Source organism: Mycteria americana, chromosome 17 (assembly GCF_035582795.1).
Source record: "Mycteria americana isolate JAX WOST 10 ecotype Jacksonville Zoo and Gardens chromosome 17, USCA_MyAme_1.0, whole genome shotgun sequence".
NCBI classification, from domain to species: Eukaryota; Metazoa; Chordata; class Aves; order Ciconiiformes; family Ciconiidae; genus Mycteria; species Mycteria americana.
This window is the reverse complement of record NC_134381.1, coordinates 14,124,232-14,144,548: the sequence shown is the minus strand read 5'-3', so window position 1 is coordinate 14,144,548 and position 20,317 is coordinate 14,124,232. Positions and strand designations below refer to the sequence as shown.

Sequence of the window (20,317 nt, the reverse complement as noted above, 5' to 3'; positions counted from 1 at the left end):
ACTACCCAAGGTCAATGGTGTATCCCTAGATAGAACTAGATGAAGTTAGAATCCTATGCAGCAAAAATGCAGCGCAAGGTTAGCTAGAAAAAAGGCAGTTAAAGAAAAACCTGAATAATTTCTAAGTCTTAAGTGCAAAGAACAGCAGAATTATTCCGATAGTCTAAAGCCATTTTTAAAATCTTAAAATAAGCTGATATATACCACCACAATTTCTCTTATTTCCACATCCTCATGTGAACAAAACAGGCAAAGAAGGGGTCCTTTGAAGCTACCAGCCAGTTTACACAGGCAATTACCTATGTCATCTTATATCTGAGCACACTGGAACTCCCTATCTTTGTATCAGAAGATTTGTCCTCTCTATAAAAGGAGAGAAACCAATCTTAAGAAAGACTACTCAGATCCTGTGAAGTCTTCTGATGTATTATGAATGGCTCTTGAAGTGACAGACACTGCTGTGTTTTACACGGTGTGAAAATTTGATGGTAACATCATCATTTCAGCTTTATTTGACTAGCTTGAAAAATTTGGACTTATTAAACCTACAAAGACAGTTTTCTAATCTGGTTGCTTTGGTCATATCCCTTCATTGTTTTCCCAAGTTTTCTCTTCCAAAAGCAATCATGTATCTTCACTTCTAAGGGCTCTTCCATTAATCCTCAATATATCTATTTTCTTATCATCCCATTTCACTTATATCTAGCCAGGGTCACTGTCCTTGCCTGCTTACTATGCTTTCAAGCACCTTTGTACTTTCTCTGATACTGCCTCATACTGATGAATTCTCCATCAACCTTGCAAAATTGCCACAAAAAATCATCCTTCAAAACCCTCCTTTGTTTCAATGCCAGAAAAAGTCCACTGTGGGTGACTGCAACTTGCCCCTCTGACCAAAACCCTTTTATCTTTTCCTCTCCTGTCCACATCTGTTGTCTTTTGTTTTATGCAGTACAAGACTTATGGGAAAGTCATATAGAACATGTCTTTCTTAAACATGAGTCTGATTTATAGTACCTCAGCAGCACAGACGGACACTTTCTCAGAGCTCTGTACCGCCTTTGTAAGCCTTCTGTTACGCTCCATCACACAGAAGAATCTCTTCCCTGATACTATTTTACCCTTTTTTTCTGATGCCAGAACTTAAGATGTTTGGCAGACAGGGAGATCTCTTGTGTCCACTTGGCATTATTAGCTCCTATACACATAGTTCTTATGTAACTAGAAAAAAAGCTCAGTTTTCATGGTGGACATAGAAGTACGAGCCTTCATAAAAGTACAACTTTTCTCTAATGCCCTTGACCAAACTCCACTACATGAGGCACAGGTGACCAAGACCAGTAGTTTATCGCTACCCATAGTGGCATATTTACATTTTGCTAGTGCTATAATTTTGTGCTTTTCAAAAGAATACAATTTTAAAATGTACCAAAAAATGCAATTTAAAGGAAAGAATGTTTTATTTCATTAACAATAAGTTACTTCTATAATTCACAGTACCACTTGTGCTATAGGGCACGCTATCCAGCTGCTGTTGCACACATTATGCATGTACATTGCTCTGGTGGTGCAAAGACATCCATCCCATTCTTACTGAAAACCACCTTTCTAGAAGCACCAGACATGTACCACTTCTATGTGAAAGAACTTCCTAGTTACTTTCCCTTTGGGAGCGATGGGGGGAAAGTTTGGTACCCTTAGGAACAGTATCTGTTCTAAAGGGTAAATTTATCTAGAACTCCATAACTAGATTGTACTTGCATAGCACTGGACACAAAACACAGCAGGTTTGTTTTGCTTGACTAAAGCCAGTGAAAAGCAGCCAGCTGTATCAAGGACGAAACTTTACACTTGCCTTCAAACAGGAATAACTAAGAGATACTGGGGCCTGTGACTGATGCTGCAGTGTAGCCCCTTCTGCATACTTGCATACTAAAAGCAATTTCCACAAGGTGCCCAGTGGCATGTAACATCTGTGCCAGCATCCAGTGCACAGACTATCTGCTGTAAACAAATCTATGACAGTTATAATGCGACTGTTGAGGATCACGTCAGCTCATGCTCTTCCCAACTCACAAGTCTGCACAGGAAACAGCTAAAGATGCTTGTATCACTGGTCTGTGGATAGAAACTTAGAATGAAGGACACAGAGCACTCATTTTCTGAAGGAACTGGTGAACAGCTTGGCTCTAAAAGTTAACTGCATGAAGTTCCATGGACACAACCTTGCTGCATCTTATTTCTAACGTCTATGGCTACCTGACAGGATGAAACAATTCTACCATCTCAAAACAAAACAAAGCAAAAGGTGTGGAGGGGAATACAAGAAGTATGCTATGTTCTGTCTCTCTGCTCTCCAGGTAAAAGCAACATCACATTCATTCCTCTCCTAACAGTCATGTCTTGTCTACCTCATTCTGCCCTACTTCAGTTTTCAGACCTTATAAGCAAGGGGATTTGAACAGATGTTTTGCTAAAATAGTTAGTCATTTCAAATCTGACCATAGGGTCTCAGGGGACCAACCGACCAACCAACCAACCTCCATTCCCCCAAACCCAAAACCCCAGAGCCAGTCAAGATAACTGTATCCTTCAGCTGCTTTAGCATTGTATAAACACACCTTTTGCTGCCATGTGAGTTTAAAACTCATTTAAATTTAATTCAGTTTTATTATAGAACTCTTTGCTAGCATACATCTCATACACAATGAAAAACTGGCAACAATGTTGGTAAATTTTAACCAAATTTAATAGTATCAGCTGTATTTTCATTAATATAAAGCAAAAATTCTTTCTGCAAAATTCCAGTTGTCCCAGGAAGGATAAGTCTGTCTCAGCAAATCAGTGACAGTATACAACTTGCTCGAGGATGTATTAACTCCCCCAAGAATCTGCTAGTTACAAAGGCACTTAAAAGAGTTGTCAACAGCCAGCTGCCATGAAACAAGTTAAGGCTGTGCTACCAGCTGAAAGTAACTAAGCAGTCGCTGGCTACTCATGTTAAATTCAAGCTTGTGGGCTAGGAGGAGCTGTGTCCTACACTTGCTGAGAACAGTATCAGCTCTGCTGTTACATAGGGCATGACATAAAATGCAAATGCGGCTGTGGAAATTAAACATGACCTCCCTACCCAACTGACTTGCCTCTGGCTTGGTGTCAGACAGACTGCCACCACCCGGCCGGGTTTTTTGTTTTGCTTTGAGAGTTGGGAAAGGTTTTGGAGAGCAAAACTGAAATGAGCATCTGTGCAGAACTAAACAAGCGATGCTGGCAAAAAAGAGAAACTTCAAGAGTAGTTTGTCTCTAAAGATTTTTGATTCCTAGTTGGCACATGAGTATTAAACTGCAACTTTTTATAACACTCCAGGAAAAGCATCTCAAATGCAAGCCCCTTCGTAATTAAGTCTCTAAATGTAGACACTGACACCATAGATTTGCTCTAGAAGCATTTTAATTTACAAACAGCAATTCCCATTGACTTTATACCATAAAAAAAGCAATTTACAAGCAAGAAACAAATTCATCAGAACAAAATAAAGCAGCACTGAAATATTCATGTCACAAATCTAAAAACAAAGTGAATACAAGAGTAAAATATCATTTGAATAAATATTTTAAAATTCATGCTATAAAATAATCCTTAATGGCAAGTTATTAATTGTTACAGCATCAGCTTAGCTAGCTTCATTTACTTCATATGGTGATGAAGTGTGGAGTTGTGAGGTTACCGGTTTATATTGCAAGATAATGACACCGAGTCAAGTCATTCAAACTGTTCAATTATTTATCATGAAAAACAACCATACAAATAAAAGTTATTTAAAAATACAATTTTTCAGTCAGAAACAAACACTGTTAAAATCGTGCAAGAGCTCTACCTCTAATCAGATAGACAACCAGAGGCTTGCAATACAAGTCCAAAGGCTGAATTCATAGCATACGGACATGGGAGAGACAGCAGTTTATTGAATCTACCGTAGCAGGAGTTACTTACATAAACTAGAAGCACACCTGCTCGGTTACTGATACTTAGCTTCACATCCCCTGAAGAAATACATAGGAACACGTGTCCCAGGCTTACTTGTTTGTTTAGCTTTTTTTTTTTTAAATGTAAACTTGTGTAACTTAAGTTAATGCTGTCACAGGGATGTGCAAGTAGTATTAAATCTACAATATTAAATACAACTATTCTGGCACTTGTTAAAATATATGCAAAATGCACACAGATTATAAACTTTGAACATTTTGAATGACTTTACTAAACTTCCAATTCAATCACTGAGTATTATGAAATTTACAATTCATGAAATAAACAGATTCATATAAAGAATTTACATAATTCCCCAAATACTTTCAAATATAAAATTTAATAAATAACCCTGACCAGTCAAAAAGCACCATTCAAGGGTAAAATTCCCTTGGAAAATAGATTAGGTGTTGCATATTTGAGTCCCTTTCAATGGTTTCATGTGAAACCTGTTTAGAAAAATGACAATAAAAGAATCACAGTAAACTAATACAAAAATTCAAATAAGATATATATATATATATATATATTTAAAGGTAAAGCTCATTCAATCTTTTCCCAGCCCTTGATTTTATTCCTGCTGTTCTTCCCAGAATTTAGGCTAAACATATGAAGAGGCCTCATTGTTTTGTCTAGAAGTAAACCAAAGGCTGCAGCATAAAACATGAATTTATGCTTGGGAAGACTGCATTAAGAACTATCAATTTAGGCCTACAGTATATTCTGCTGAACAGCGAATTGACAGTATCCTTTATGCTATTGAAAGATTTCACACTGAAAAAGCAGAGCCAATCTCGAGGCCTTATTGACCAAACTGAACTTTTAATATACTGTAAGTATTTACAAAGCTATTTTCTAAATGTATTTACAAGTTTAGAAGAAATAATACGGAAGATAACTGATTAGGAAAACTAAAATAACTGTTTAAAACCACAAACATTAGCAAAGGTATAAAATCCTTTATTTTCACAGTTTGTCATAGTAGATTAAACATCTAGAGGAAAGGACACTGTCACTGTTTTCACATTTGTCTATAATTAAAAAGGTAGATTAAGAAGAGACTCAATTATGAACCAGCCTATATAATTTCATGATTTATTTTGCTGTCAAATATTTTTTCACATATTTTATTGACTTCTGCATTTATTGAAAATGAAATGTGTAACAGCTCTATGCTAACTTAAAACTGTACAGACACAAGACACTGTACAGTACTTCCATAACTTGCTTAAAATAACACAGCATACTCTGTTTTGGTGGCTTGTGAAATGAACTTCAATCAGATAATGCTTCATGTTTCATGGCAATGTTAATCCTGGCATACCATTATGTGACAAGGCACAATTTAATTGCTGTTGCCAGGTTTGAAGTTCGTTTTCTACCAGAGTCACACGCTTGTAAGTGTAAATGTAATGCTCGATGATGTTTTATGCTCGCCTACGTATGCATCCTTTGAAGCACTGCTGAACTTTACAGTACTGTGTTATGGCTTGATAATTATTAACACTGCTAGCAGTGGAAAGGGTAAATGGCATATCAACACGAATAGGAGCAAGCAGAACTTGCAAACTGCTGAATCATGATTTTGTAGAAAAAGTGATCATTTCCTGCCCCTTAACAGTCCCGTTACAATGTTTTGAACCTGAACCTGTACAATCAAAGTGATGTTGGTTTTTTGTTTGTTTTTGTCAGAGACAATTTTGGATAAGTCACTCTTTGGTAAACTCAAACCATTTTAATACATATACAAATACAAAGAACTAGATTTAAATAATGTTAAGATTGTGACACAGAGAAATTCAAGAAATATAAAATTAATACCCATATCCTGCTATCCTCAACTCATACTTCCATGGAAAAAAATCACACCAAAGGCACCACAGCACAGGTCCAAGATAAAGGGTTAAAAATAACTGTACATTTCTTGGATTTTGCATGTCTCAAACTTAATTTATCAAACACAGTTTTTTTGCATTTAATTACTTAAAACAAACATTTAGGAAAAAAACAGTATCAGAAACACCAACATGTTTTTAAGTGGGTAAACATATAGACTACCTTCCCTAGACACAGACATATACTTTCCCTTACTGGAAACAAAAGTTCTATTGTTGCTTCAAGGAGAGAAACATCTCCCCACCCTCTGCCTCTTTATTTAGGCAATTTTAGGACAAAGAGGCAAATTATGTACTCAATTTAACTGAAACTGCTCCAATAGAGCAGGTGGGGTTTATACTGTAAATCTATATTTAGTGAAATTAATTCTTATTGCAGACTGTCACAATATCAAGAACTAGTGTATTTAATAAAGCTACTGCACAAATATGCCCCAACTTCACAGGAGCCAAAAAAGCTTTACAAGATAGCAAACCTACCTTTTTGCTTTCCCATAATTTAGGAATGAGCTTTTATTTTCTAAATTTCAGGAGTTAAACAGCATGTTCACAGATGTATTTTCAATATTTGCTAAACAAACATACGGCCCAATTATATAAAACCTGTATTTTAAAGAAGCATGTGATTAATTTAATTCTGTTCATCAGGTTGAATTTTACACGGTAGTGTTTGCCAGTTCATGCTTTTGAGGTCTCATGCTATTGGGTTTTTTTTCTTGTGGTTGGTTTGTTTGGGGTGGGTTTTTGTTTGTTTGTTTGGCTGGGGTTTTTTTGTGTGTGTGTGTGTTTGTTTTCTTTTGCTTAACTGTTACCATTAGATTTCACATTTTATATATTATACTGACCTAAATGATGAAGTTAGCACCATATTAAGAAAAAACATTTGGTGAAACAAAAAGATTTAGAGTATTTTTAAAGTTGTTGGTAGTTCCTTTATGCAGAAAACAACCACTGAAAATCGTAGGGAAGCCATAGCAACTCTGTAATACTCACACATGAAATAACAGACATATTGCTTGAAATTCCCATAGAGTAATTGTTTTTTTAATACAAAAAAAAGTATAAATTCCAAGTGCTGACATATCACTTGGAGCTTTAAGTAGGAAGTCAATGTGCACCTGAAAACAGCTCTCTGTGAAGAGACCTATTAAAACACTGCTTGGAAATACTGTAGTTTAAACTACAACATCTCTCTCAGGTTTTAACCAACCATGAAGAGTGATGAAGTTAAATTTAATTACCTGGTATGGTTCTACAGTACGAAATGAAGGTAGATTCTGAGGCCAGTAAAAACACATTTAAAACCACAATGCTACTTTTAGGTTTGCTAATTTTTGTGTGTGTTTTTTTTTATATATATATATATATATATATAGATATATCTATCTCTATATATATAAAAAGGTCAGCACCACAGGTTGTCCAGCTTGTGTTCTAGACAACTAACAAAACCCCTCAACAATTTAACCATAATTTAATAGATTTATGGCATTTGGTTTACATATGTTAAAAAGCAAAGCTATTAAAACAAGGTAACTCACTTTGCTCACTTTTGCACACAAAGTAATAGTTTAATAAAATGAAAACCCAACAACATTCATTTAAAACCAAAACCATCCTCCCAAAGTCTGAAGTCCTAAATCCTAAGCAGAGAGGAGACCTAGCAGTTGAAAGAACGGTACATGGTATAAACCTTGACATACTTTTACATTCACCTCAACCAGAATAGGAAAAGTGAAAGCATTTTTTATATATAAAGCAAATTTATATATATATATAAACAGACTAACTACCAAAAACAGTTAGTAAAAGCAAATAGATTTCATCATGACACACAGGAAGAATCAAAGCTATAATAATCTCTCTCCCCACTGCTGTGTAACTCATTACCAGCAACAGGATTTAGGAAATAAAATAAGGAAGATTACAGCCTCTTGGTGTATCCAGCAGAGCTGCCAATCTTATTCTAATATCTTTCTCCACTGGAATTTGTGTCTTGCCAGATCAACCAGTAGGGACGCTTTAGCAGACTCTTCCTATCCTTTCCCCAGCACACTGTCGTTTATATTTTGAGCATCTTTGAAAGTAAAAAAAACCCAAACAAACCAGCCTCCTTCAAAAACAAAGAATACTTATGTAGTCTTCTCCAGAAACCATTTCAAACTGATTTCCAGAAGGTCAGGAAAATTAGAAGGCTGTTATACTTGTACTGAGGATTACTAAAAGAATAAAAGATTTAAAAAATACATTAGTAATGTGCTTGTTTGTGTTGCACTTAGAATGTAATATTTTAATCAGACGTGTTAGACATTGCATGAATTTCCATACTAGAATCCATAGCTTCAGAAGCTGAAGCATCATTATCTACTTTCTGTTCCACAAATGCTTCTGTTCTGTCTGGAGACTCTACCCTGTTTCTTACTTCTGTTACCCCAGGGTGATTTTTTCGCAAATGCTGGTTTAGTGTACCCTGGAAAGGAAAACATTTTCCACAGATCTCGCAGCGAAAGGGCTTGTCATCTGTGTGACCACGAATATGATACTCAAGTTGGTCCTTGCGGGTATATTTCTTCCCACAAAACTTGCACACGAAAGGAGTTATTCCCATGTGCAATCGCATGTGTCGATCAAGGCTCCCTTTCTGGTTGAAAGACTTTCCACAGTAAATACAAATTAGCCTCTCACTGTATGGATACCAATGACCTCTTGTATTTCTTTCCCGTGGACTATTTTCATATCCTGGATTACTCACCATGGATTCACTGTCAGCCCCTTGCACCAAGCCCTGAACATCACTGTGCAAGTGACCAGTGGATACCCGTTTTTGGCGTGCACGACCCCCTCTGAAACAGCTCAGCATTGACCTTGAAGGACTCATATTGCTCAGGCTTCCGAAGGTTTCAGACACACCTGTAGCCTGTGATGAGGCATGGGTAAACGAATAAACATGTTGTAAGACAGACCCATATGAACCAACATTTACTGCCACCACTTGCTCTCCGTCCACCATTTCAGTATGATATCCATCATCACCAAGGGAAGAGCTATCAGAGCAGCTTGGCCTGTCAGACTTTTCCATTTTAACTTTCACCTCTGCAATCTGACTCTCCCTTACTATCAGGTCTCCTTGCTCATGATCACCTTCAATCTGAATCTCATATTCAGAGATACTCCCACTGCTTCCTCGATCTGAATGCCCTTCTTCTTGCAGACGACTACGTAGAGTTTTGCCTGGAGTAGTTTCCATCCTAAGATCGCTGCCTGCTGTTGACTGTCGCACCTGAGAGCAATAGGGGGGAGATATCTCAATAGGATTGGCAAAGTAGCTGCTGTCTTTAACTCCATTGCGATTTTCTGAATTTTCTTCAGCACCAACAGTGACAGAGTCAACGTCACCAACACTGATCTTTGAATGAATACTCTCCAGTATCTGTGTGCATTTATCAATGACGCACTGCATCTGTAGAAAGCTAGCTGCAGTTAGAAAACTAACAACATCCTTCAGCTGTAAGGACATCCTTCCAGTGTAACAAAAAGAAAGCAACTGTTCAAAAACATTAGGATTTTTAATAACTGATATTGATAAGCCACTCATGGTGCTTAATGCTGAATGGTCACGGAAATACGGAGAACTGGCAGCTAAGACAGCTTTATGGGCTCGAAATGGCTGACCCTGAATATGCACAATTATGTCACATAGCTTTCCTTGCAAGCGGAGTTCATTTAACTGGCTCAGAACAGTGTTGCTGTACTCGGGCACATCAAACTGAATGAAACTGCTGCTGTCCATTTCTACTGATGTAAAGAGTAATCTGAAAGAAAAATGAGAAGATTTACAACTGAGAATGAATACAGAGTTTTCCATTTCAAAAATAAATGCTTGCACATTTTGAAGTTAAATCACCACATTGATCTGTTTCAGGTGTGTTACAACAAAACAGTTGGTATAAATACTTGATATAATACAAAAAGTAGAGTCTTAATCTACCCATTTCTTGCATTTCAATAATTTGAATTATCCCTCTGCAACATTCACAATTCAATTGCTCATAATACATCACAGGCTCCCTGGGACAGTCCATGTCCTAGAAGGAACTTCGCAATTTCACGCCCTGGTAAGAGCTGCAGAACAATACCCCCACCCTCCCAAAAGAATATTAATTTTATAGTCAGTAGGCAAGTTAACTTCAGAACCATTAGCAGGTCTTCAAGCCAGACGCTACATCGATACTTGCAGGGAACTGCACTGTTAAATTGCCCAAGAATTATTTTTGGAAGGTACTTCATGAAGTTTGAAAAACCTGCTGAAGAAAAGCCACAGGCGCATATGGGTGTGTGTGCATGCATAAACACACACAAAAATATTTTAAAAAAACTATTCCTTAGGTCTAGATATGTCAAATGTATTTCAGAGGAGATGAATATACTACACCAGTGACATTTCTGTTTAAACATTTACCTTCTTAGAAAATAATCTCAGTAATTATTTAAAAAAAGTAAAAGTCAATCTTTCAATGTTAACATCACAAACCAAGGAAATCCTAGTGAAAGGAAACATTTAAGTGTGGACTCAATTCCAAACTATTTACCCCATGTGTCAGAGGTTCCTAGATAATAGTGGATTTGTGTCAATATGCGAGGCAGCATTTGAAGGAAAAGTGTTTGAGCCACCCATGGACTTTCAATTTTTTTAATTTCCTTTTGTGATTTTTTTTTTTTTAAATAAACCGTGATGTGAAGTTTGAAGCTCATATGACACAGCAGTGATTTCCTAGCTAGAATGATCTGACATTTAAATTCTAACCTAACTCAAAAGCCATGGGTACTCAAACTTCCCTTATACACTGGGAAAGGATGTTCCAAGAGGCTTTAGAGAAATGTATACATTTCAAAACAAGATCTAAAGAAAAGCACTTTACCAATTTTTCATGGAGTATCATCATAAAAAGCACACACACACTTGTCCCCTTGTGAGTGTCTATCTGTAGCAGACATCACCTTACATTTCCAAGACTGGGCTCCTATTCAAGTGCCCAAGGATCTTCCAACTTTTATTGCTATTCTTGTTCTTATTAATGCAGAAGTCTAAACACATAATATTGCCACCATACCTGCTTTTCCAATTGAACAAACAGATCTCAACATCATCCATTGACTTCTGATGCAGGAAGAATGTCCAATGTATCACAACATACTAGTGGATTTTTTTTTTCTATTTATGTCTTACGTTACATGCTGTAATGGGACATATGAACAATTTAAATCAAATTATGAAAATTCAGGCACTCTAAAAACAAAATCAACAGGTAGGAATATGATAAAAAGCCTACAAGGAAGAACTGGAGCTATATCAGCCGTCACTTAAAACTAACTTATCGTCACGAATGAAACTTCTTTCCAGCAGAGAAACAAGACAGCCAGCTTCCTGACTTGACTAACATTATGACTGATTTAGAAAACTGTCAAAAACTCTCACAGAGCATTCAAAATCAGGTTATCAGAGTTGCTAAACATGCTCTGTAAGTTACCAACGTGTCATAGATTAAAACAGGTAAACCAGACTTCATTGGAGTTTTTACAGTTGTTATATAAAAGCAGGGGAAAAAACTGTTTTATATGCTCTTATATCTGCTGAGGGAAATAAAGACTAAAAGGTGGTTAACAGAAGTTATATGATCGCAGCCATCTATACAAAGATAGCTTTGGCAGGACAGTTCTTTTATTCATCGAACAAAGCTACAAAACGATTCAGAGCTTGTGAGCTGATGCAAGTCAGACATAGGTCAGAAATCAAACATTTCAACAAACAAACAAAACCCAATCTAACAGTGGAGTACTTAAACGGCAAGATTAACCTTGTTATTCTGAGCATCCCCGCCTGTTGTGCAGAAAACCACTGTGCAAGTCCCTAGCAAATGCATCCACTCCATGGGGAAGACAGAAGTCTCAGCAGTTAGGATACATGTTTGTCAACTTCCCTCTTATTCGACAGGGCAGCAGGCTTCCTTAAAAACCCAACACAGGTCAATACCTTTAATTTGTGGGGCTTATGAGCTATGCACAGATGCAACATCAGGACATTCCTGATTAAGCTTCTCTTTGCTAAGTGGAGGAAGAGCTTTTGTTGGCCTGAAGTGACATGAATTGACAAGTTACCTAGGTTGAGGACTGTACAAACTACAAAACCAGTCCCAGCAGCAATAATTTGTCATTCCTGCATCATTTTGGATCCTTGAGCTAAGGAACCAGATCTTGATCAAGCCTCACTCAAATCCCATCAGAAATTACTCTTCTTTTCTATGTCTAGAATGTACAGAAAGTTTGTCATATATAGAAAGTGGCCTTCCTCCTTGCCCTATACTTCCTTAAGGGCTCTCACTCAGCGAAATGGAGACCAACTTAGTCCTAGACAAAATATTAAAAAACAAACTGTCACCACTAGCACTAGTCCAGACAGAAGGAATGAATTAAGGATAGGCACCTGACCAGAAATAAGATGGACATTCTATGCCTTATCATGGAGGAAAAAAAAGTATGTTCTTTTGATCATGGCATCTTAGCACCTCTAGATTAATTCACACTCCCTAGGACATGGCCACACATTGAAAATGGACAGTGAACACATACCAGAGAAAGCATGAGAACCAGGAAGAGAGGGACACCAAGAGGAAAGGGATCCTCAGCAATCCTTGCACATCACAACTCTGTTAGAACATCTAATTATCTCCATAGGCATATATATCTATAAGCAATTCTACATCCTTCTTCTCGGAGTTCTTTCATCTTTCTTTTGGGAAACAAAGCAGCTTATTTTCCTTAAAATGTTAGGAGTAAAGAGCACAAATCCTGGTAGTGAGTGGAGAGGATGATGGAGTTAAAGGTCTATAAGTCTGGCTGTCAGTGTAGCAGATAAGCAGTAAAAGCCAGAAACAGGGATCAAGGGAGCATACAGTATTGCTTTGAAAGCAAACAAACAGATCAAGTACACAAAACACAGCCCAAAAAGCAGCGGACAACAAGTTTCTCCACCCATCTGCTCTTAAAAAAGAAAGTGAACAAGCTACAGCACGCACTTTTTGTGACTACTTTTCCACCTTAGTTTCTTCCTTTGAAGACGCATGCTTCCTGTGATCTTGAAAACATCTGTAGAAAGCTGGGGTTAAATAACAAGAATTTTGAACAACAGCAGCAGTTGACAGAAGGGAACCCTTCTTTCACTTTCAGCCAAACTCTGAAATCTCTAGTTGAAGAGGTCCTGGAACCGACGAGGTTGCCAACGAACACCACATTCAGGAGTAGGCAGGACTGTAGCAGGAACAGCGCTGAGACTGCAGTAATTTTGCTGGGGTTAGTACCAGGGAACCCCAACTTTCTTGCATTGATTTAGGAAGGCAAGACCCATTGAAAAATCTGGGCATTACACACGTCAGAGAAGCAGGCACCACTAGCAATGTTTTATTGATGAATAATGGTTAGAAGAATGATCTTATTTATTCACGTAAATCCCCAATGAACTATCTAAAAAATAATCTTTAGATTATATTCCCATACACAAGGAGGTTTTATGTTATTTGTATACAGAGTGAAGTTAGCAGTTCCATAATCAAATTCCAGTAGAATTAACCAAAATATTGTTCAGCAGGGTTCTGTGCCATAACAATACTCAATTATTCATCAGTGCTGGAAGGCCAGTAGCTCTTTCAAGACAATATGATTTATGGTTGAAGTACAGTCCTGGAAAATCACTACAGTTGGAAAAGGCTAGTAAGAAACCCCCAATTTTTTAATAGCTCCCTCCAAGTTGAAATGTCTCCCTAACCTCTTGTCTTTTGGGGTGAGGCAAGCAGCATTAAACTGAAGCAGAAAGGTACTCTAAAATGCAAATTAACTTTGGACATATCCACTGTATGCTCTAAAGAAAAAAATTATCTCTACAGTTAACCAGACAGTCATAAGGAAGCTTTGCTTCTCAAAGCAGTGAGAATGTAACTACTTTAATTCACATAACAATTCTTTATAGAATTAGCAGAAGTGAAGGGAAAAAAAAAAAAAGTGTAGTCAGAAGTCATGTTCAGTACTTTCCATGATATTTCAGCACATACGGAGGTAACTTGTGTTCTTTAGGTCCAAGACCACAGTATAGTAGTTTAGAATGAAGACAATTTTATTTGTATTATACAAACTCAAGCATTTGGGGACTAGTGAGAACTAAGACAACTCATAGCAATGTTACATACTCCCACTGTTAAAAAGTAATGCATTTTGTCTTGCTTTAGCTTCCCCCCTGACTGTGAGATAGCGTAATGTTAGGTTAAAGTCCTGTAAAATTTAAGTCCACCTCTGGGCACCTGTATATGAATAGGTCCTCTCTTAACCTTCCTGCATAAGTAGATCAAAGTGTTTAAGGTTTTCATAGATATATGTACCCAAGAAGTTGGCTGAAGGCTTTCTAGTCTTAAAACATAGGCCAGAACTGGACACTAAGTTCACTAAGTCTTAGCAGCGCTCTGTGTTGAGTCTCCTGTCTATTTCTGTAGAAGATGATCCAGTCACACTCAAAAGAATCATACCAATTCTCTTTGCATCTGCATTACATTTATTAATCAGGGTCTTATACAGCAAACATAGACCATAGTACGAATTTACTAGTAGTGTATCGCTGCCCTATGTCTTCAAACAAAAGCGTTCATTGAAGTAACCTGTGAACATGAGAGTGATATGCATTTAACATTTCTCATTAGATTGCAAAAGAAACTTACTTTAAAAATTATATTCTATGAAAGCTCTTCTTTCACTTAAAAAACCAAGAATAGATGGTGACAAAACACATTCGGTATTTAATTTTACTGACATCATACAGTAGCAGCAGGGAAGCATCATATAACTACAACACAAAGCTGCGTGTCTGCCAGCATTGTATTAGTTTCTGCTTCTAAGTCTGCACCTGTTTAATTTCATTCACTCACTGATTCACCATTCTCAGACAGGTGAATGATACAAATTATGCTCATTTTAACTCACACAAAGGTGAGAAAAGATCCCTTGCATTTTCTTTAGTTAGCTCAGCAACATGGGTTCCGTGGGAAAAAAACCCACACATTACAAATCATTACTGTTGTAGCATGTGTCTGAAAACAGAAATACATAGAAACGTAGGAGGATCATAATGAAAACCAAGACTAAAACAAAAAAAGTGCTCCATGACACCAAGAATGGATACTCCATACATTACTGCTCAGAATATAGAGAAAAAGCAAGAAAAGAAGCAGGTATTTGTATAAATCAGTGCAATCCTCCCTTGCATTTTGTAGGATTCAGTATTTACTACACCATCTGTGAGAACTTAAGACACCATTGCAAAAATGTATCATCATGCAAGAGAATTTTAACCTAGGAATGTAACCCTGTCAGCTGTGATCATGGAAGTTTTAAGGCAAAAATCTTCATCATGTTCACTCCTTTCGGTTTGCATTTGCCTTAGTGTCCAGAATACAGCAGCCATGATAATTAATGCTAGCTATACCAAAGAAAAACTGCCATCAGATATGTCACAGTCTAGGGGCATTTCCCAGACAGTCCTCTTTAAATAATCTTTGAAAACAGGGAAGAAACTGATCATATAATCTTTTACCAGTTTATACCTCTCATAACAGTAAAGTATTATATTCTCTTTTAAAAGTCAGCATATAGTGCCCTTGGATGGCCTTATGTAGCGTGACACACAGCACTGCTGCTTCACTGAAAATCTGGCCCCTGAGTACAGTGAGCTTCCCTACAGCTAGAAAACAGATTTTAATATCGCAGTCATTTAAAAACAGGAACAAAAGAAGAAGGAAAAAAAGCTACACTCACAACAATTGAGATAATTTTGTGCAGAACTACAACACACTTATAATAATATAAGCAGTAGTATGTACATATGTAGCATTGTTTTTTGCATCAATTCTTTCTAAATTCAAGCAGCCATTTTCTTAAGAACTCTTCAGCCTTTAAAGATCATGAAGGAGACTAAATTATTTTATATTTATCTTAAGTGAGATAAGCAGATACTACTGGGTTTTGTAGATTTAAAAATCAATTGCACTAAAGGTTTTTCCAAAAACACACACAATAAATAATAAAAACAGAGCCTTGTGTATTTTCAGCTCATCCATGCAGTCTATTTTGTGGTCTATACAACACATTGCCAGAGGCATCCTCCTGGTGACGAAAAATATACCTAACGACACACTTCTCCATGTAATTTATGCACTAAAATCATAGACATACATAGGCATATATATTTATAAATTTAAAACAACTCCTTTAAACCATAGAAAGGATAATTGGGGGAATGTTTCCACTTGGTACTTAAGGGAACACGCGGAGCTTAGTGGAAGGGATATATAAAATCAGTCTTTGTGTACTAACTAGATTTTTCTAAACTTTGACTGCGCTACATAGAACTAACATTTAAAAGCTCTTTAATGTAACATTTATCACGTAAATCATAGCACTACAGTAAGCAAAAAATTGTTGAAAACTTTACTCTTTCTGAATTTGGGGACCTAGATGTTCTCTCGCAGCAGGAATTCACAAGCACATGAGTGTTAACTAAACCCAAAGAAATTAACGGACAAAACAATAGGCTTTAAGATTGGTAGTAAAATTGCAGGTATCTGCTTGACCACATAAAGTGATAGTTTAATCCATTTTCTTTCAAAGCTTCCCTTGAATGGAACATTAAACAAGTATGGACTTACTGCTCAAGTCTTTGTCATGTCAAACGAGCATTTCCTAAATCACCCTTATTTATACTCTTCTTTTGTGAACCCTTGGTTTCCAGAGAATTACAAAGCTGAATTCTAGAAGCATTATTATCAACAGAAGAATAAATCAGACAACAATCTTTGCTGAGGTTGATTGGTATTCTTTGTTTTTAAACTCAGTCAAATATATTTAAACTTAGACACATTGGAGAGTACAACTAGAGAGACTGCTGCATATAAACATGAGATTTTGATATCTCAGAATAAATAAGTGACTGTCATGGACTCAGATGGCAGTTTAACAAAGAGTTGATATGCAGATCCCAAGAGATGCTACAGCGCAACAGAAAATTCTAACAGAATTTTTCTGTTGCACCATGAAGTTTCACTTTGTTTGCAGCTTCTCCAATAGGATAAAATGCACTTTAGTTATGGCATCTTTTACATCTACAGTGATCTCCAACCCTTTCCAGCTCAGTTCAACACATCATTCTGTTAGATTCACCTCTAAGAGGTAAATAAAACTGCCAGTATGATTAAAAACAGCTAGCACAAGCCTATGTTTACATATAAACTCCCTGTCCATACTTTTGTTAAGCTCAGTACCGTTTTGAACAGTCTACAGTACAGTTGATTCCCAATTCAAAAGCCATAAAAAACCCAACCCTAAATGAGAACTAAGCTACCTTTCTAGCAGTCTAATAAGAGAGTAATGCAAAAGTTATGGAAACGACCACATCTCTCAAAAATTAATGACTATGGAAGCAATTAATTCCTTTCTTAACAAAACAGGATTTCAAATCCCCATTCCTCCAAATGTTAACCATTCACAAATCACTCTACAGATCTAATTCACAAGGTGTGTTAAGTTTTGGGAAAGTTTGAACTAAGCTAAAAAAGTGCCCATTGGAATCAAAGGAAATATAGACAGTTTGGTCAAAACTTGAAATAGTGAATTATCTGTAGTAAAGCATACAATAAAAGGTGCATACATCTTATTATTCATTGGAAAACAGCTTTGAAAATGAGTCTGCTTCACTTCTATTTTAGACTAAAATACAGAATCTGTTATAGTAGTGGAGACTACACAACAATTTAAAACTTAATTACATTACTTCATAAAAATGCAGGAAAACCCCAGTTTCCTCAGAAGCTGAAGGCAGTCAGTACAGGCTGAAATGTAGTTACTAGAAAACTTACTTCTTGCACACTTTCATCAGTATGTATCAGAACACTACAGTGAAAGTCAATGTCATTGTTCTTCCTCTGCAGACAGAGAGGCAACATTCTACACAAAGTACTAAACATCCACAGTGAAATCAAGAGTAAAACTCACATCTGTCAGGCGAGCACTCCTAAAGTGTCGCAGAACACAATGCCATCATTTACATGGGTAATACATTAAACCCCTACACTTTTTGCAGAAAATTTTTTACTAATTCAGACTTTCGTCTAACAAAAATTGAAAAGGATTTATCTTTACCTGACCAACATTCACAACATGATGAATAGAAAGGCCACTTGAAGGAGTGGATGATTGTAACATCAAAATTAAAACCAATTAATTTATATGTATGTATATATATACACACACACGCATACACACGCACAAACCTATTCTCAATGCTTAGTATGTTGCAGCAGGGAAATTACTGGAACTGCATATTTAGCATTTCATAGAAAAAAAACCCCAGGAGCCTCTTATTTGAGCAAATATCCACAGACAGCAGTTGTGAAACTGAAGTTCAAGGGCCACCTTCATCCCTTATTCTCAAATTGTCTTCCTCACAATTGCTTGCCTGTATGGAAGTGATTAAAAGAGTAAAAATAAAACAACTATTGATGCATAAACAAAGTTTCACGCAACAATTAGAAACCTCAATACAAATAATCTCTAAATTTTGGCTCTAGAAGTCAAGTTACTACAAAAGCAGTTACAGGTACGTATCTATTTCTTAATACAGAAAAAAAAAAGTTACTAGAAGGCAAACTGCAGATAGCCAAGGTCAGCAAAAGTGTTGTGTCAGACAAATAAAACAAAGGGGCATATTTATAATACATACACTTTAAATCACCAAGATCTTACAAGTAACGATCACAAACTTTTATTTTGTGCACAAATTTCATAATATACCCATTATGTAATCCTAAATAGTTACTGTCCATGTTTTCTGAATATCTGACAGCTTTGAGAAGCCACTATCAGTATAAAAAAACCCCAAATGATAGCATGAGACTTGCAATATATATACACCCAGAACTTTAAGAAGTGGGAAAGGGGAGGAGGGGGAGAGAGCTTTTGTACCTTCTATTATTACAAGAATAAATGATTTGCTACCACGGTAATACTTGGTTAGTATTGTGCATTTTCATCCATCTACTTTTTTTTTTAAACCTTAGTCACTCTTCATCAAATCGTAACTTTTTGGCTCCAATGTTTCTTTTAAGCAACGAAGTAGCTATATTCTCTAGGTATCAGCAACATTTTTTGCAGCAGATTTAAAGTAGCTCTGAAGAACACATTTTCATAGTATTTTCCCGGTCTGTTACTTCTGATAGACTGAACATTTTGCAGCTCTCATTGAACAGGCAATGAAGCACGGGCACATGCCGATTCCAGGTGTTGAGAATTCTGTAACATGTGACAACTGTAGTGCAGCTAATCCTACGCCACCTTTTTTTTCTGGCAACCAGGCTCTCCCATATCAGTGTTTCTGAAGCTGTTCAGGCTTCTTCCAAATTCGCTCTCAACTTCGGTTTATTCTAAAATAAACCCAATTCTGTATGCTATGCACACCTGCAGGGATTTTGAAGGGCCTTCGCAATTACAGACATTGGGGCTTGACTAGAACTTCCAACTCCTCTAACGGGACAGCAGCAGCTGAAGGGTCCGCCAACTTCCGGCCACAGCACTACAACCAGTACCGGCCTCAACCCGCTTCGGCCAGCCGAGCCCGCTGTGCCAGTTATTTCATGCCTCGTTCGGGTTATCAGGAGACCAAGACACACACGCATTCGCCCTCCCTCCTAGCAAGCCGAAACTACGCCCGAGACACAGACTCAGGTTACGCGCCGACAGCTTCTGGCCAGACGAGGCCGGGAGCAGAGCAACCCCGGCGAGCCGGGACCGGTCGCGGCAGCAGAGCCGCTGTCGCCGCTTCCAGGCGGCCCGCGTCGCGGCTCGCGCCCCCGGCAGCCGGGCGGTCGCAGCTCCGAGCCCTCGCCCGCTGACGCGGGACCGCGGCCGAGCCCCGCGCGGCGTCCGAGCCGCCCGTCCCGTGGCCGCCGCCCCTGCGGGGCCTGTCGGGGCGCCAGGACCCCCTTCCCAGAGAACGGCCTCCGTCCCGCACGGGAGCGCCGCGTCGGCCCTCGGGCCAGGCGCCCGCTGCGGCGTGCCGGCCCGCCCGCTGCTCACCTGGAGCTGTCGGGGTCTCTCACATGGCGGGTCACCGGCCCGGCCCGGCCCGGCCCGTCTCCTGCCCGCTCCCACCGCCGCTTCCCGCCCGCTCCCACAGCTACTCGTACCCGGAACTGATTCCGCTGGTAGCGCTTCCGCTTCCTGGTGGCGCGCCGCGGCACCGGGCGGATCCACCGCCCCGCCCAGGGCGAGGGCGAGGGCCGGGCGGCTCCCCGCGTACCGGCAGCGG

The 20,317-nt window shown here is 38.2% G+C and overlaps 1 protein-coding gene across 5 annotated transcripts; it reads right to left on the bottom strand.

Annotated features, from left to right (window-relative positions):
- Window positions 1-7,805: 7,805 nt before the first annotated feature.
- Window positions 7,806-20,243, bottom strand: ZBTB34 (zinc finger and BTB domain containing 34). Of its 5 annotated transcripts, none has more exons than XM_075519522.1 (4): window positions 18,285-20,207; window positions 12,996-14,621; window positions 11,034-11,157; window positions 7,806-9,734 (listed from the first exon to the last, which is right to left on the bottom strand). In XM_075519522.1, the coding sequence occupies exons 3-4, from the start codon at window positions 11,072-11,074 to the stop codon at window positions 8,213-8,215; spliced, it is 1,563 nt and encodes a 520-aa protein (XP_075375637.1). In that variant the 5' UTR covers window positions 11,075-11,157; window positions 12,996-14,621; window positions 18,285-20,207; the 3' UTR covers window positions 7,806-8,212. The 5 variants fall into 5 exon arrangements, with proteins under 5 accessions (XP_075375637.1, XP_075375639.1, XP_075375636.1 ...); XM_075519524.1 differs by having other exon boundaries at window positions 12,996-18,469; window positions 20,086-20,187; XM_075519521.1 differs by having other exon boundaries at window positions 12,996-20,207.
- Between the last annotated feature and the right edge of the window lie 74 nt (window positions 20,244-20,317).

Bases quoted from the DNA above. Each gene is read 5' to 3' on its own strand.
- ZBTB34 (XM_075519521.1), bottom strand. From the start codon at position 11,074: ATGGATGATGTTGAGATCTGTTTGTTCAATTGGAAAAGCAG. The intron at 9,735-11,033 runs GTATGGTGGCAA...TTTTTCTTTCAG, and splicing joins TTGTTCAATTGGAAAAGCAG to ATTACTCTTTACATCAGTAG.